General features: G+C 38.8%; 3 protein-coding genes across 4 annotated transcripts; 1 reads left to right on the forward strand and 2 right to left on the reverse strand.

Moving 5' to 3' along the window:
* Window positions 1-7,489: 7,489 nt before the first annotated feature.
* On the reverse strand, window positions 7,490-8,764 carry atp6v1f (ATPase H+ transporting V1 subunit F). Its single transcript, XM_070929101.1, has 2 exons — window positions 8,529-8,764; window positions 7,490-8,066 (listed from the first exon to the last, which is right to left on the reverse strand). Exons 1-2 carry the CDS (start codon window positions 8,684-8,686, stop codon window positions 7,865-7,867), a joined length of 360 nt encoding a protein of 119 aa, XP_070785202.1. The 5' UTR covers window positions 8,687-8,764; the 3' UTR covers window positions 7,490-7,864.
* Window positions 8,765-9,526: 762 nt separating this feature from the next.
* Window positions 9,527-11,313, forward strand: lamtor4 (late endosomal/lysosomal adaptor, MAPK and MTOR activator 4). Its single transcript, XM_070929148.1, has 4 exons — window positions 9,527-9,611; window positions 9,774-9,857; window positions 10,796-10,913; window positions 11,015-11,313. The coding sequence occupies exons 1-4, from the start codon at window positions 9,609-9,611 to the stop codon at window positions 11,110-11,112; spliced, it is 303 nt and encodes a 100-aa protein (XP_070785249.1). The 5' UTR covers window positions 9,527-9,608; the 3' UTR covers window positions 11,113-11,313.
* A 2,272-nt stretch (window positions 11,314-13,585) lies between these two features.
* LOC139305321 (ADP-ribosylation factor 4) lies at window positions 13,586-18,593 on the reverse strand. Of its 2 annotated transcripts, XM_070929288.1 has the most exons (6): window positions 18,361-18,593; window positions 17,879-17,959; window positions 16,561-16,670; window positions 15,884-15,955; window positions 15,579-15,704; window positions 13,586-14,133 (listed from the first exon to the last, which is right to left on the reverse strand). In XM_070929288.1, exons 1-6 carry the CDS (start codon window positions 18,425-18,427, stop codon window positions 14,047-14,049), a joined length of 543 nt encoding a protein of 180 aa, XP_070785389.1. In that variant the 5' UTR covers window positions 18,428-18,593; the 3' UTR covers window positions 13,586-14,046. The 2 variants fall into 2 exon arrangements, with proteins under 2 accessions (XP_070785389.1, XP_070785390.1); XM_070929289.1 differs by lacking the exon at window positions 16,561-16,670 and having other exon boundaries at window positions 17,880-17,959.
* Window positions 18,594-18,766: the final 173 nt, after the last annotated feature.

The raw sequence follows: 18,766 nt of genomic DNA on the forward strand, positions 1-18,766 counted from the left end.
AAAATCAATAATGTTATTGATCGTCTCAGAATAAACTGAAATAAATGTCTTCTCTTTCTTTTGTTTTCAGTCTTTCAAATTCAGTTTATCTCCAGTAGAATTCATCCTTTTTTAAGGAAAACACCACATTTCTCTACAGAGATGATTGATTGATTGATTGATTGATTGATTGATTGATTTTACCTATAAATAACAAACCTCATTATAATTATTATTGTTTATATTATAGTTAAAAATAACATCAACACTTTTAAAGACTCTTACTTTGAAGAGACAATTCCTGTCGGTGAGTTGCTGTGTATCATCGTAGAAATGTATTTCAAAAGAGATTTAAAACATATCAGTAGTATCAGCTGTTAATATTTACTCACTCACTGACAGTATTCTTTCATTTTATTTTCCATCTCTCAGTCAGTTTTTATCATCTTCGTCATCTTCATCATCACAGCCCAGCTGCTCCTCCTCTGTCGGCCATGTTTGATTGCTCCTTCAGAGATAATCATCCCACCAGCTGCAGTCAGAACACTGATTGTGTTTCCAATCAGAGAACCCTTAGCTGTGAGGTTCAAACCTGCCAGACAACGCTCAGGGCTCAATGTGACATTTTTCTGTCAGCAGATAGTGATGCTCATTTAAACACACCTTCACTTAAAGAAACGGATCAGTTCAAACGTATTTTAATGTTCACACAAACATTTGTTCTGGATGAAGCTGAACAAACTGATTAAATTAATATTAGTCAACTTTTCGTAGAATTAGTAAACAATGTTTAAATGTTTATTATATGATCAGGTGTTTGGAGTATCCAGGTGATGTTCTGGATTACTATTATTATGAAGTTGTGGAATAATGGAAGGAACAATAACTCATTTCATTATACTCTATTGTTTTTTAGACTGATGTAAATGTATATAAATATGGGAAATAACATTAAACACTTTTAATTTGAGACACGGGGGAAACTAAGAACATCATCTGGCTTCTTCATTCACAGTTGAAACATTTGAATGCAGACAGAAACACTTTCTACTGATTAGAATAATCAAACATCAGCTGAACAGAAATATATTTCCCATCCGCTTGCTGTTTGTTTTTAAATACGTCACTTTAGTTTGAGTTTGGAAAGAAGATCAGACAAATCATCCGAAGAGACGTCTTCAGTGTTCAACAACAACAAATAACAAAGGGATTTTAAACATCTTTGTTTAGATCAAAGGTAAAATATTATATTTCAACAGTTTTAGTGATAAAAGTTCAGCATGTTGGACTTTCAACAATCAGAAGAGTTCCTCTGAATAATCTTCTGTTTCTTTGGTGCCCCCTGCAGGACAAACTCACACTGCAACCGAGAGTTTAGATCATCTTTATCAATACAAATATATAATAAACAGTCGTGTGTGTGTTTGTGTGTGTGTGTGTGTGTGTGTGAGAGAGAGAGAGAGAGAGAGAGAGAGAATGGTGAACAAACAAAAACAGGAATCACTCATCAGATCAGAATGAACTTTATTGATCATTGTTCACATCAGTCTGAGTGCAGCTGAAGAAGAAGATGTTTTGAAATGTTTCAAAGGCACTTTTTAAAAAAAGAGAAACATTTTAAAAATATATAGGACCGGATTTTTCTTCCCATGTGATTGGTCGGTGACTGAACATCTGTCTACGATTGATCGCCCAGCTATGGGCATGTCCTCGGACGTCACTTCCCATGTCCGAAAGGATCAGAAGAAGATTGTCCGGCTCGTTCATCTCCTCCAGACTGAAGATCGTGACCCAAATTCATCAGAGCGCAAATACTGAGCTGACAGGCTGCAGGAGCAGCATATCCCACTATCCTGTAGGATCAATACATCAATCAATACATACATCAGTACATCAATCAATACTGAGCTGACAGACTCATCAACATCAATAAATGTGTGAATGTGTGGTGTTGACCTTCTCACCCTGCAGATCCACTGTGAGTGAAGTCAACTTTGTTCCTGAAGCACAAACAAAACCATCAAGTACAGAGTTATCTGTTACATTCCCTGAATATTAGTCTTTGTATGACTATTGATTATTAATAAGAAACTGACCTATTTGTTTTATTTGGCTGCAGCAGAATCTCCTCTGACCTGCGGAGAGATAAAACATGATCTAATTATTTTACTCAACTCTTAAATTCAGCTTTGACCTCTGTTTGACCTCTGACCTTTGACCTCTGACCTTTGACCTCTGACCTTTTACTTCAATTTTATTCATATTTTGGTTCAGTTGTATTTAATGTATTTATTCACTTTATATTTAATAGATTAATCACAAGAGTCACTTTAATAAATGCTGTTTATTGACAGATTTCTACAAAGACATTCAAAGTTGTGAAGTGAGAAGTAACTTCCAGACAAAAAGTACATGTTTTTATAGATGACTGAAGGACAGAAGTCAACTCCAACTCCCAAGGTGCATTTCACTAACAAACATCCAATCACAGGGCTTCACATTCTGTTTGAACTTTATCTTCTGAACAGTTTGAATTGTTTACTCTTTGTTTTTGACTAATCAGCTTTTTTCTGTCCCTTACCCATGAGCCTCGGCTGCTGTTGCCATGGAGATGAGGCCAGTCAGTCAGACAGCCTGGTAGAGAATTCAAACCGGCCCTGCATTGAAGTTGAGAACAAAACATGTTGCCATAGTAACTGAATTCACCCCAAAGTGACCAGATTTAGTTTTTAGTTCAACAGTTTCATCTTTAGCTTCCACACGCTAGCAGAGCACGTGACAGGAAGTGAGGCTCTGTGATTGGATGTTTCTTGCCAAAATGCACCATGGGAGTCATAGTTGACTGATCTACCTCAGACATCTTATGAGTTCGATTTATTATGAGCAGATGTTTTGTAGTGTTTTTTTATCCAAAATTAGTTTTTTTCTGACTTTCTGATTCAAATTTGTTTCTTGTGAAATATGAAAACTTTTTATCGCTGTTAAAATAAATAGGTGGATCAGTTGTTTGGTGACGGAGTTTTGATCCACAAAGGTTTGAAGATAAATGATGAACCAATCAGCTACAGTGATGATGTCCATGTCGATGACGATGACTTCATAGATTTAACAGCTGCTTCCTGTCATTTATTCCCGTTGCCGAACGGGTCACTGGTGGCCCCGCCCGCCTTCTGGTCCCCACCCTGCAAGGCGGAGCCAAGGTTTGCTGTCAGACAGGTGGGGAGGACACAGCGTATGAAGAAGGTCCTGCTGAGGGGGGACATTACAGGTGAGACACGTAAATATAGAGACTGCAGGTGAGACAGATAAAGATGGAGCCTACAGGTGAGACACGTAAAGAAGGAGACTACAGGTGAGACAGGTAAAGATGGAGACTGGTACAAGTCTGCACAGGTACAGGTCTTCACAGGTACAGGTCTTCATAGGTACAGGTCTATACAGGTACAGGTCTTCACAGGTACAGGTCAGTACAGGTGCAGGTCTGTACTGGTGCATGCAGGTAAATATCCACTGAATGTTTGAATCTTAATATAAATGTACAGTTTGTGGAAGAAGAAACCTATAAAGCAAATAGAGTTCGTAGTGAATCTGAAGTCACAAACAAATCTTCTTACATGAAACGTGTTCCATTCATCGTGGTGTTCAATGTGTTGCCACTGAGGAAGAAAAGAAAAATTCTATTATTTTATTTGTTTTCTAAAATAATTTCAAGTAACAAAATGCCTCTGAACATGTAAAACTATAAATAATACTGCAGATGTGTGTAATATTTGTGAACTGACTCTGTGAAGTCCTCCAGCGAGGTGTTGACGTTTGGACGAGACTCGAATCTGCAGACGAAACACAAAACAGGACAAGATTCTTTCACCAGATCACAGAGACATAATATTGTACTATAATTAATACAATTTCACAAATGTCACCTGACATTATTATACCATTTTATCATCATGGCAGACACAATGGGAATCTCCTGTATCTCATAAATACAAGACGAGGATCTCACATCGATGTCTCGTGACCTTCTGTATAACTATGAGGTAGGGACCATAAATGTGAGCTTTTTCTTTTAAATATTTATGTTTATACACAAGATTCTGTAATTACAAGATTTCTTCTCATAACTTCTTATGGTTCTTAATTGTTTTTAATTTTACATTTTACATTACAAGATTTATTCTCACAACTGTACAAGATTAGTTTCTAAATTTAGAATTCTGATTTATTTTCATCCACATTCTGAATAAAAGAGAAACAGAGAAAATGCAGATGCTTCTGTGCAGCAGCTGAATGCTTGAGTCTGAAAATGAATAAAATGCTTCGACCTTTACAGTCCCCACATCTCAACCCAGTTTCACACCAGTTTCACACCAGCATCCACCAACATCCGCCAGCATCCACCAGCATCCACCAACATCCACCAGCATCCACCAACATCCGCCAGCATCAACCAGCATCCACCAACATCCGCCAGCATCCACCAGCATCCACCAACATCCACCAGCATCCGCCAGCATCCACCAGCATCCGCCAACATCCGCCAGCATCCACCAGCATCCACCAGCATCTACCAGCATCCACCAGCATCCACCAGCATCCACCAGTATCCACCAACATCCACCTGCATCCACCAACATCTACCAGCATCCACCAGCATCCACCAACATCTACCAGCATCCACCAACATCTACCAGCATCCACCAACATCCACCAGCATCCACCCACATCCACCAAAATCCACCACATCTCCACGAGACCAAATGATAATAAATACAAACACAAATCTCTGTAATGACGTCTGTGACTGTTTTTCTTTCTCTCTGCTGGACTCAGGTCTCTCTTGCATAACAGATCTGGATCTCGGTGAGAAGAAATAAAGGTGGTATATATAAATGAACAGAGCTCCACGGACTGAAGCTGCTCTGGAGGCTCGAGGTGGCCTGACTCCATACTCACTTCATGTTGGTTTGTCAGACATCGTATGTAATAATCTGATCACAAGATTCTTATAATTATGAGGTGTATTCTTTTAACTGAGACATTCTTATGATTCTGATCTTGTACTGTAATTGTAATTTAGGGATTCCTTTCTTTCATTAAGAGTCTCATAATTGTGACTTTGTTACAATAATGTACAAGATTCTGATCTTATAATTACAACAAGATGTAATATATTGCAATGTAATAATACAATGTCATAATTATGAGATTTGTTTTTAATAATCATGTCATAATAATGACATAATGATTTTGAATATTCTGTAGATCCTCTAATAGCACGTCATCATGTTTGGGATCTGTATGTTTTAATAACCAGATATGAATCTGTCTCTCTGTTGAATAATAATAATAATAATAATAATAATAATAATAATAAATGTGATAACAAGATTCACCTGGTGGAGTTTTCCTCTCTGTGACTGATCTGATCGTTGAGTCTTCAGACAGACAGAAACACAGATCAGAAGTTCACTGACTCACTCATTGTATAATTTCCCCCCAGGGATCAATAAAGTATTTCTGATTCTGATTCTGAACAATAACAAATAAAACTTTTATCTTCTGACCAGATATTAATGTTTCATGAGTGTGAGTTTAACTCTCACCTGGAGTCGTTGAGTGAAGGAGGAAGTGGACCAGCAGAAACAGAACCCATCATCATCATCATCATCATCATCATCCGAACGAGAGCAACAGACTGAACAGCCTTCATCATTGGATCCACAACAGACAGAGAGAGAAAGAGAGAGAGAGAGAGAGGAGGTCTGTCGGAGTGGGGGTGACTCGCCTCGACAGACTCTACTTATACTGGACTCTGGGTTTGTTTCAAGGTCACAGAATCAGCAGATCTGAGGTCAGATCACACCACATCAATGCTGTCGTCCTCTGAAGGTCAGCTGAAGGTCTGCAGGATGAGTGATGAAGGTCCTCACTGTTGTTTCAATATTGACTCTGTTGGTCTCTCAGCTCTGAGATCTGCAGGTTCATGAGAACCAGTCTGACCCCCTTTCACATGGGACAAGTCGTCCGTCACCACAGAAACAAACTGCAGTCAGATAATGTCATCATGACATCAGCACACTGCTGTTGATCTTCAGGTAATGATGCTCTTCTCTTCACTTCAGAAACATCTGAATCAACTTTATAACTTTATTCTTCACAGTAACAGAGACAAGAAGAAGAGAAAGAAATATACATATATACAAACAAACACATACATGCTTACATATACATATTTGTACCATATGTACACATGTATACACAAATATACACATGTATACACATAAATATGGACGGCATTGTGGCGCAGTGGTAACAATCCACGGCTCCCCCCGTCATGTTGAAGTGTCCTTGAGTAAGGCACTGAACCCTAAATTGCTCCCGATGGAGACCAGCACCTTGCATGGCAGCTCGGTCGCCATCGGTTTGTGAATGTGTGAGTGAATGAGACCTGATCTGTAGAGTGCTTTGGGAAGACCATTTACCATATACATATATGTATTTACACACACACACACACATATATATATATATACACATATACACACTACTATAAATAAATGTTACATTCCCTGCAGGTTTAACTGATGAAATGTGTCTCCTGCTGTTGGTTGTTGAGTGTTTGTGTATAGAGTGCTGCAGGAACGAGTCCTAAAAGCCAGAAATTAGTTCGCATTTTTACACTTCCAGTTCCCTCGTCTTGAAGTCACTGGGTTTTTTGAATGGGTTTTTGATTTGATGCCTGAAATAAGGTCTGTGGTTAACACAAGCTTAAGAGATATAAAACGTTTTGTTCTGCGACATAAAATATGTCAGTAAATACCCCACTCATGAATTTTGGAGGTTTTACATGTCTTAAAAAAGGCAGCTGCTACCAAGTGGCTAAATGAGACTACTATATAATAATCCAAGAATCCCATTGGCTTTTAGTCGAGGGAACCAGGGGAATGCTAACTTCAGGGTTTACCTACAAAACTACATTATCCCTGCAACACTCTATTGTGAGTGATGCTCTCTAGGATGTTGCTGTTAGCTGAAGGTCAGGACAGGAAGTGATTCTGCTGTCAGACTTTCAGTTAATCACCTCATTATTTGAAGTTTGCTGTTCCACTTGTTACATTTCCTTTTATTCTGTTGCTTCATGTTTATTTAGTGGTTTTATTTCGACTGGTTAGTTTATTATTTTGGGATGTGGCTTAATGATGGTGTAACAGCAGCAGTCAAGAGTCACAGTACAGTTAAAGTATCCATAGCATCATATATTTAACCTCAACATAATAATAATAATAATATATCTAATATATATTCTAACTGGACAGGACCAACACTGTTACTGTTCCTGGATCAGAGGGAACATATGGGACGTTCAGACAAACTGTCACCCTTCAGGGCCTCCGTACAGTCCAGAGGCTTATTTTTGTTTCAAAGCACTTCAAATCAACATTTGTATGTAAAAACACACATTTTTTAAGATTTGATGTTTCACACATTTGAAGACTAAAACAGAAAGTCACAACCAGCCAGATAATTTATTTTCTTCAACATCTGTTATAGTTTTATAACTTAAAACATCTGGAACAAACATTAGACTTTTTATTTCTTCTTTCATCACAAGATGTTTTCAGCTGAGGAAGTCTAAAGTCTAAAAACTCCATCACATGACAACTGAGACATCTTCCACTTCCTGAAAATAAAACTTCTGCCTTCTGAAAATTAAAGCAAAATGTTTTTACACACAATAACAGGACAGGACAGGAATGAACGAATACAAATCAATATAATGAGTTATTGATAAATTACCATCAGTGTACAGAAAACAACAAGTCAGGAACATTTATATTAATCACACAGTGTGTAAACAGAATGTGTTTGGACAGTTGGTCGTTTATCGGAAGTCCTCGGCAGAGAACATGCCCTTGGCGCGGCGCAGGATGGAGTCCTTGGACGCGTCGTACGGGTGCTCTTTGGACGGGATCTCCAGCACCGCCGGGATCGACTGCATGTGGCCGTCGATGGCGTGACGGATCATCTCGGCAATGAACTGGTTAATCAGGATGATGCCGATGTCGTTACGCGCCAAGAAGCTCCTATAGGGAGGAAGATGGAGGAAAAGATTGAGTGTAGTCAGCGGAGGAAAGAATAACACAGAAGTGGTACGTAACCGTTCAATTGCTTGATTGATGAATGGAGTTTGGTTTTAGGTTAAGGATTATTTCAGTGACAAATTTAATCACAGTAAAGAACATGAGTCCAGAAAAGCTAAAACGGGAATTACAGACCCAATTTAACCAATTAGGCAAAAACTAATTTAATATGTGAATGTGAATAAGGCATTTAGAAAAGCACTAAAAGTATTTATATCTGCTGCTAGCTGGATTATTTCTACACCGAGTTGACATTTGGTCCTTCGAGATTAACATATGTTCCGTCAAGGAAATGAATGAATTAATATTCAAGTAACACTTTAAATAAATCGATTTTTGAACGGAGTTTGGAGCAGAACCCCACAGTACAATAACACCCCGTGTGCATTTGATTAAGGTTCTTACTTGAAGGTCTCTTCGATCTCCGTGATGCTCGTGTCCTTCTCCACCACTAAGAAATTCGGTTTTCGATTCTTGTTGAGCTCACCGATCCCACCGAGTAGAAAGCCGGTGCAAGTGTCCTCATCGCCGATAACGGCGATCAGTTTCCCGCGGCCGGCCATCACGGAGTTTTAAATATTAAGATTTAACCGAGAAAATGAGAAAAGAATTCAGCTTCACTGGCAGACGCTACAGATCATATGAGGTGGTCAGCTGACCGACACTTCCGCTTTAGTTTAAGTTAAAGAAGTGTGAGCGCGCCCCCTGCTGCCGTGATGGAAACATGTAAAACACAAACCGCTAATTAAATCTATTTAAACTTCATCTGGAAGCGCCGATCATTTAATCATACGATTTTGTATTAAACACGTCAAATAAAACCAGTAACTAACGTCCAAATAAGTTCAAACAATGACGTGAAGTTAGGACCGCAACATGTTGCCTTCAGGTGCTCATTGTAAACCTCAGATTCAAGTCTTCAAAAGTCACAAATGTTGTTTTTCTTTGATCAAACAGGAAGTAACAAACATGTTTTAGTGTGTGTTAACAGCCTTATTCACCACTTCATTATAAGGTTTTTGTACATTTTCCCCCGTTTGTTTTCTTGCTAACACTAGCTCTTAACTAGTGTTTCCCCTAGTGTTGTTTTTTTTATACTTTACTTGTCAATAATTTAATTCATTAATCTCATCACTGCTGTACTCATAACCTCCAAAATCCATAATACTTTACAGTTGTGGGTGTAACAGAAAACTGAATCTAATAAAAATAAATGGAATTAAGAAATACATGAAACAAAGTTCAAGTTAAAAAAAAAAAAAGCAGTTAAATGGAGCACACCAATAGTTATTAAAGTGTGGGGACAGACGAGACGCTTCTTCATTTGAACCACATTGTTAGTTTATTTTTTAATGCTCATGTTGATTTTGAATTATAATAATTTCCGACAGCCCATGAAGGCCTCAACAGTCACGTGAAACACACACAGAAAGACGGAAATGCTGCTGAGCTTCAACTTGTAGAAACAGAAGAATAAGAACAAGAATGGTGAGTTCTGGTGTTTTTAATATTACTGTTTCATATAAAGTTATGTGAACTCTCACTGCGACGTTTTAGTGACTCGGAGTCTACAGTTCATCAAAAATCGCTGGCACTGATTAGCCTGTTAGCAGGTAGCCTGCTCAACCTGATCCTTTCTGTGGTTTTCAGACGACAGCAGCTTTGACTGCGGGTCTGGAGCGGATCCCGGATCAGCTCGGTTACCTGGTCATCAGCGAGGACGGAGTTCTGGCCGTGAGTGTCACCTACTTGAGATAAAACACTTGACCAAACCCCATTCAACTTTCTGTCCTATTAATATTAACTTTAACGCTGATTAATCTGCACGTTGTAGCCTATATCAAAAGATGAGGCGGTTTCTGAATCGGTAGGAACTACTGTAGAATTCACTTTGCTGGCTGGATTATTTATATGCCAGTGTGATATTTGGCCATCCCTTGCTCGAAATTGTTTTCAGACAACTTCTTCAAAGGAGTAGTAGAGATGAATATGTAAAATTGACAGATTTTTTTAATGAAGTTTGGTGTGAGGCTTATTTTAATCACAGTGAGGCATATACTGGGGTTACTGACACAATAACTCCAAAACTCGGTTCAAATACCTATCAATTTAATCTTCCCGTAGATACCTGTAAATGTGTACCTAGTATAACAAATTTTAAAACGATGTATGAATTGAAAGGAGCTACTGGTGAGTCCACCATTCATAATTTCCCAAATAAGGGTTTGATTTAACTAATATCAAATTGATGGCTGGCCATTACAAGATGCAGGGAGTTAAACCAAATAGTCATATTTAATATTTTGAGTACGTTTCTATGAGGAATTAATAACTTTAAGCTGCTTGATTTTTTTTTTAATAGTGTTTGGTGTTGGAATTACGTATTATTTTTAAATAAAAAGTGAAAAAGTGAATTCAGCAGTAACAAAACTACTACATCTTCATAGCAATTAATAGATAAGAAAATGTTAAATTGATTAAATTTTGAATGGAGTTTGGTGTGTAGTATGTCAAACATGTACATCACAAGACACGTGAAGATATTCTCATTTATAAAATATTATAGATATCCTGATAAAGTTTCAGCTTTCATGAGTCCAGCCAGACTCATTTTCATCCTGCTGGGACCATTGTGACTTTTGACCTCTGACCCCATGTTCCCTCCTCATTAGTCTGCAGGTGAGCTGGAGAACGATGAACATACAGCAGGAGTGATGATGCAGATGATTCGAACAGCGAGTCGATTCAGGTTACCTGGATCAGCTGAGCCACCCTTCAAACGCATGTCAGGTAACACACATTCTCAGGTACAGACAGTCTGCAGGTAACTCTCTGACCTGAAGATAAACCCTCTCACCTGGACTGACCTGTGGTCTGCTTTTTGTCCTCAGTGATTCTGGAGGATTTCGTTTACACTGTGACAGTTTCTGGTCAGAAAGTTTTTGTGGTCAAACGTCAGAATAACCAGCAGGAACCAATCAACATCTAGAGACAGACACACAGGAAGTGAGGTGGAGGTCAAGTGGTCTGATGATGAAGGTCAGAGGTCATCAGAGCGATCTGCCGCTGGAAGTCGGATGCGTTTCTAACTCTGTGAAACTCAGCTTGTGTTTGATTTGCATAAAGTTTTGTATGTTTGAATGTTGTGTATTTAACCTGTATGACTGAGAATAAAATGATATAAAACTCACTGATTGTTTTTATCTCTGCAGTTTGTCTCACGTTAGTTTCAGCTGATAAATGTTTAGAAGGGTTTTCTTAAATTCAGTTTCAGATCGTTTCAGATCACACAGCAGTGACAGCACGCCCACGAAGAAGAGTGACGCCTCGTCCATCCGCTTAGCCTGTGTGAGTTATTCGACCGCTCTGCTCAGGACTGCTCTTCCAAGTTTTTGGAGGTTGTTCAGTTTGCCTCACAGAAAGAGCTTTTTCTGTTGTGAAGGAAAGTTGGTTAGTTTCTTGATGGACTGATGGCTTTTACTTTTTTCTAACTGAGCTTACAGCAGCTACTGTTAGCGGTTAATTTAAAGCTATCTGTCCATCAGGAAACTCCATAAACCACCAAAGTTGAGGCAGAGCAGCTGGAGGACATCAGGGGCAAAACAGAAAATATTTTCGCCACAAAATATGATTTAGTTTCACCAAAATCAGTGAATAAAGTTATAAAAGTTGTGTTCTTGTCTCATTTGTGGTCTGATAAACAGTAAGTTCATCCAATTCAATGCCTTGTATCGCTATTTTTCAGTTACTGTAGGGAGAGGATGGAGCGGTGTGGGCTATGCTCAGGGCTCATAGGCTTCAGGGAAATTGACCAATCAGGAGATGGTCTTTTTTGGGGGTGGGGGGGGTGAACTGAGGGGCTGCATGGAGGGCCAGTATAAGATGAATTAGGACTTATTGAACTGTGAATCATACAAAGCTACTCTAGTGGAGTCCCAGAATAAAATATAATGCTGAAATGAGCAAAATAGGTCCCCTTTAAAATAACTCAATAACTTTCAGTCTGTTAATAGACTGAATTGAGAGACAATTCTTGTTTTCACTCTTTTACAGTACTTGCTGCATTATATAAATTACTGTTACTGTTTTTATAACTAATCACTCTATAATTCTTTGCTTTTACTCTGAAGGCCAGGCTTACTTCGTTGGCAAGACTGTTGGTAGGCTCTGAGTCATAGACAAGCTTCATAGGCTATGATGGTTAACAGAACCTGTCAGTCAAAGTCAACCTTCCATTGTAAAGTACTGATTTACAATCATGTTAAGAATAACGTTACGATCCGTAATGTTCCCATGTTTTATTTGGACCATTGCCTCCATGATCGCTTGCCGTTTGCAAATTACTTTATCAGCTAATGTTACAAAGCAACCAATCACAGATCCATGCTACGTAGCTAAGTGACAGCCAGCTGGCTAATTTATCTTAGCTTAGGTTACAGTTAGCTAGTCGTCCACTCCTGCCTTGCATTGCATTGCTCTCGACTAGTAGAAAGCAATCGTAGGTAATACACCTTTGCTTTGCACCGTTACATCATTCATTGTTGGCTAAAATCAACGTTTGTCATAACACATCAGTTAGTACCATAGATCTCTTTACCTGATAATTTGGCAAGCGAGCCAACTAACATATCCATTCATATAGTATTTTGCTAGCTACAACGTTAGCAAGCAGGCAAAGGTTGGCCAGCCAGCTGTAACTTAGCGTCGCTGCATGGATCTAGCAATGGTTGCTTTGTAGTCTCGCATGGCCCAGCCCATCATCATTCTGGGATAGAAGATGAAAACGCTATGGCTTGTTTGTTTTTCTTTAAACGAATCACACAATCGTCTTAAGCAGCGCTGAGGTCAGGATGCAGCGACGGTGCCGCTGCAAAATAGTGTCCGGGGGGGGGGGGGGGGGCTTGTTTTGGTGGAACATTTGCACGTGGCGAGGCGGTATTACAATGGTTATACCTCTGCTAAAGAAAACGCCGCATAAAATAGTAAACAACGTATGTAGACTTTGTGATTTCACAACTTTTACTATTAAAAAAGGCAAACATAACTTGGTCATCGGTGTCCCTGAGGTGAAGCCTACCTACACTAGCTCTGGAGGAGCTCATTGGACCCGTTAAAACCACCGGCTTTGAAAACAGTCATGTGCAGTTAGCGGAGGGGGAGGAGACTTGCAGCCTACATCCGGTGAGTCAGACCAGTTACTTTGTAACGTTAGCTGATAAAGTAATTTGCAAACAGCAAGCTAGCCAATTCACCAACCATCAACACGTATGATGTGTTCAAATACCAACTGGTCGTGTTAAAACAAGAAAATGTTCTTTATAACTAAATAAATATGCAAATATTTATTAAATATTTGACAAATTTCACATTTGTACCTTTTATTATCATACTATTTCAGCTTCAGAACCTCTTGAAGCTAAAATTAATATCAGTTCTTAAAAATCTGTCAAACAGGAAACAGCTGAGAAGAAAAAAAAACCTTTATTGCATCATCGTCTCTGCTTCTTCTTCACATTGTTAAGGAATGACGAGGCCTTCAGGATCGGCTCTGTGGAATCAGTCATAAGATGACCAGGTAACTGGCACCTGTCATAAACCCCTCCCCCTGCCCACAGGTGCACTGTCACCTGTTGTTAACCCCACCCCTCCTCTTCGTTGACTTCCTGTCACATGATTCTGAGTTAAAACATGCGGATTAAAAGAAAAAAACAGACCTAACAAACATCTGCAGGAAGAACAGAAGAAGAAGAGGATGATGGGAAATCAAAGTGAGCTCAGAGTCCATGACATCACTTCCTCCTATAGACAGACACATTTATAATTTAAAAAAAAACAAAAACAGTCCTGTGAAATTCTCCTCTTCATCATCAGTTTGTACACGGTGACATCAGTCGCTTCTGCTTCCTGTTTCCTGTCAGGTGGTCTAACGTTTTGACAGCTCAGTGGACAGCCAGTCCAAACCCTCATACAGACCAGTACCCTGAGTGGCACAGGTGGCCTGGACGTGCCACTGAGGAGACAGAAACAGACAGGTAACACTGTAAGACACCCGAACAGGTGGACCCAGTCCTTTATATGTGTGTTAACTAATCCAGGTCGACATCAGTTATCAGACTAAAATTATCTAAAATGATCCAGTGAACCATTTAAAGTCTGAGGGTTGTATGTTTATTGTATTTGGAAAACAGTGCACTCTTATTTTGAAATTAAGGCAACATGAGTAGAGAGATGAAACAATGATCAGCACTGAACAAGGACGCTGTAATTTATTGATACACTGTTCATGTCTTGCCTTTACACGCAGCACTGTAACAAACACTCCCTCTCTCTCACCTTTTCCCAGCCAACCAAAGGACATATTTATTATTTTAAAGACTGTGTCTGTTAGCTATCAAGCTAGCTAGCTAGCTAGCATAATTCACCACAGTGAAGCAGCCGAGCCCTCTCGATACGTGAACTTTTGTCAACCAGCCAGCCAAAGGTCACTGGAAGGACTGGTAAACCGGTATAAATTTCACCGAATGGGAAATAAATGAGTTCACTAGAAAGTATACTGGCCCTACCAGTAGAAAGCAGTAACATTACATGATATGGTGGTCATCTACCAGTCCGTTAGTACGCAGTGTCGGAACTGGTTGTCAACTAATGCGCAATGATAAGCACAGATAAAACGATGTTCATCACACTACTTAAGTTAAGTAGAAGAAGACTTTTGCTGAAGTACTGTGTTCATTTTCTGTATACGTGAATCCATAACATGGACCACTGGAAGCACCACTGTCCTCGTCATCAGTTTATTGGCCTTGAGCAGGGGTCAATAAATCAATAACAAAAGTAGTTAGTATATTCATCACCTGGGGCCTGAACTACAAAGCAGGTTCAACACACCAGGACATCTTCTCCTTATCTGGAAATGATGTGAAACTGCACAGTTTTAAAGACAAAAACCCCTTTTTGTTTTGTTTTTATGACATCCTAGTTTTTATTAATTCAGTTCGACTGTGAGTAATGTGAACAGTGAGTGAAGTTCTGCTAAATGTCAGTGCTACAGTTGTGGTCAGTGTTCTTCATTACTGAGAACTCTTGTTATCTGCAATATTTGATCTAAATATATATAAAATAAAGCAGATTTAATTGTTGTTAATTGAGTTTTTATCAAAGTGTTGTAATCTCAGTATAAACTGATCTGAGGACATTTTAAATGACAAATCAGCATCATAATGTTACAGGGAAGAGCTCTCTGGTTTCTTTGGTCTTTAGTTGAGTTTTGTTGGTTCTCAAGTTCTCAATTAAAATAAGAACACACTGTTATTCAAGATAACTTCCTGTGACCAAAAAACCAAATGATGTGAATGAACCTGACAACAACATGTTAGTCTGGATTAGTTAAACCAGGCAGGACCCTGTGTGTGTGCAGTATCAACATATTGATGATTGATATGTACTGATCCTTACAGTTCTGCTGCGCAGGCTGTTCAAACCCAGTTTGTCGGTGAGTTCACTGACTCCCATTGCGTTGGGAAGATCCTGTTTGTTAGCAAACACCAGAAGAACTGCCTCTTTCAGCTCGTCCTCCTGGATCTACAGAGAGAGAGAGAGTCATGTGACTGATGACATCATGGAGAGGGTCATGTGACTGATGACATCATCAAGAGAGAGAGATATGCTGTACTCAGACTTAACAAGATATTTAGAGACGACCAATGTTAACTGTGATAAGCTGCAGGGCTATGACTATGTGCTGTACTGCAGTTACTCACCATCTTAGAGAGCTCCTCAGCAGACTCTGCTACTCTCTCTCTGTCATTACTGTCCACTACAAAGATCAGACCCTACACAGACACAGAGAGGTCAGAGGTCACATATACATACAGCTCCTCGTCAGTATAAAATGTTTCACTTTACATTACATTATATACATATATATACATACACACACACATATATACATATACATATATATACACATATATACATATACATATATATACACACATATACATACATATATATACACACATATATATACATATATATACACACATATATATACATATACATATATATACACATATATACATACATATATATATATACACACATATATATACACACATATATATACACACATACATACATATATATACACATATATATACACACATACATACATATATATACACATATATATACATATATATATATACATATATATATACACATACAGTATATATATACACACACACATATATACATACATACATATATACATATATATACATATATATATACACATATATACATATATACATATATGTATATGTATATGTGTATATATATATATAGATCCTATTTCAACACAGACTGATCACAGAGGTGTTCAGATCCAATACTCGGTGGTTCTGGTCCTGTTCCGATCTAGGATTTGACTCTGTACCTGTGTATTCTGGAAGTAGTGTCTCCACAGAGGTCTGATCTTGTCCTGACCACCGACGTCCCAAACTGTGAAACAGATGTTCTTGTACTCGACTGTCTCCACATTAAAACCTGAAACACAAACATCTGTCAGAACGTGTTCTGAACATGTTTTTAGTTGTTTGTTTAAAAAGGGACACATGATGTTGTTGAGTCGTTGCTCAAAGTGGTTTGAATGCACTTTTTGAGAGTCGCTTCTCTCTGACAAGCGAATGTAATGAAACTGACAGAAAAAAACAAGAGAAATAACTCGACGTTAAAAACCCTGAGAGCTTTTTATGAATGAGCTTCATGTGTTGTGAGAACCAACAGCTCTGCTGATTGAACAGTGATGGAAGTTAAATAATGTCTTTTGACATTTGACTTTTGGTTGGTGGTTTCAGGTGTTTAAGTCACTCCATGTACTTCAGTCAGCAAACCAGTTCAATAGAAAACAGATCCTAATGACCGTTATCAGGGCCGATCTGTGGATATTTGAACTAATTCATGTTTATTCTGTGAGACACTTGAACAAAATGAAACCAAAGATCATCTGTGAGGGAAGAAGCTCCACTCTGTAAGAATCTGTGTTTCTGTAGCTCCAACAGAGTGAGACATCTCTCTAATAAAACCAACAGCTGATCTTACGCCAGTTTCAGGAGTAGCTTGTGAAAAATAAATTGTGTCAGATTTAGTATCAACAGCAGTTATTTCTGTGTGTCAGAAACATTTAATCAACATTTAAATAAATAAAACTTAGGCTGGACTCTGTATCTGCAGATAATCAATATTAAAGGACTGAGATCAGGACTAGATCAGGACCTCCCTACAGCAGATCTTCTACAGAGTGAAGCTGATGTCAAAAAGTTACATCAGTACATAATTTCACATAATCTCTACTAAACTGAAGCATGTGACATTCAGATCAGACACTTTTAGATGTGTCCTGTTGAAATATTACAAAGTGAACTACACAGATCATAACTTTTGCTGTATGTGAGGCTAATAAACGTCAACTTTGATAACTGAGTTGCATTTGAATAAAAAAAAGTAATAGATTAATCAATAATGACAATACTAATGAGTTGCAGCAGCACATCTGACCTATAATGTGTCTGATCTCTTTATTTCAGCAGCTCAGAGTCTTTTATCATCAGTCAGGGGAGCAAACAGTTGCTGACACAGCTGATACAAAACACACATGAAACTGTCAAACAAACTAAAGAAAACACTTTACACTGCTTCTTATCCCCTGATCACATCAGTTTAACGTGTTCCTGTGTGTTTCAATGATTATTTACCGATGGTTGGGATGGTGGTGACGATCTCTCCGAGCTTCAGTTTGTACAGGATCGTTGTTTTTCCAGCTGCGTCCAAACCAACTGAAACGAGACGCAATATCAGACTTTAACCACAGAAAACTGACTTAAACAGCATATTAAGTCTTTAAACAGCGTCACATTTAACACTACATTTAATTTAAACTTTGCGATAAAGTGTTTAAACAGCAGGTAGACTGAAGATAACAGACCGTGAAACGTCTCCTTCAGACTCCGTTAGCTCTGGCCGTTAGACTCTGGTGGCTAGCTGTGTTAGCTTCTATTTCTAATACTTTCTGTTTAAGTTGGAGTTTCAGTTCAACCAAACGGTACTTAACAACTGAGACCATGATACATTAAGTCTGTCTGAACATTAATGTGTAGGGTGTAGAGAATGTTTTCAGCCCCCTGCCGGTTCCTGGCCGGTTAGCCTCAGAGCTAGTTAGCCTAGCCGCGTTGCTCACCCATCAGTATCCTCATCTGCTTCTTCCCGAAGAACTTGGAGAACAGAGACGAGATCGTCAGACCCATTTTTAATAAAAAATGTCCCGTTTCAGCGGCGGGAGGATTTAAACCCGACAGGGGAGAATGTCAGCCGGTTAGTCCGGGAGAAGCTGTTGGTCAGAGCCGCAGAAAAGACAGGGAACGGGCGGAGAAGAACCGGAGATGAGCGGAGTGGGCGCAGCTCCTCCTCGGTGCCACGTCCAGGCCAACGCGGAATAATTGACGTCACTGCTTTGAAAAAAACTTTATTAAATTATAGAGGACAATGCAGCATTCAATTTCTACGGAAAACATGAAAGGTTGTGCATCAAACTTGATTTTGTTTTTCATTGGAAGCTTCAACTAAAATAGATTTGCATCTTCAGA

Source organism: Enoplosus armatus, chromosome 22 (assembly GCF_043641665.1).
Source record: "Enoplosus armatus isolate fEnoArm2 chromosome 22, fEnoArm2.hap1, whole genome shotgun sequence".
Taxonomy (NCBI): Eukaryota; Metazoa; Chordata; class Actinopteri; order Centrarchiformes; family Enoplosidae; genus Enoplosus; species Enoplosus armatus.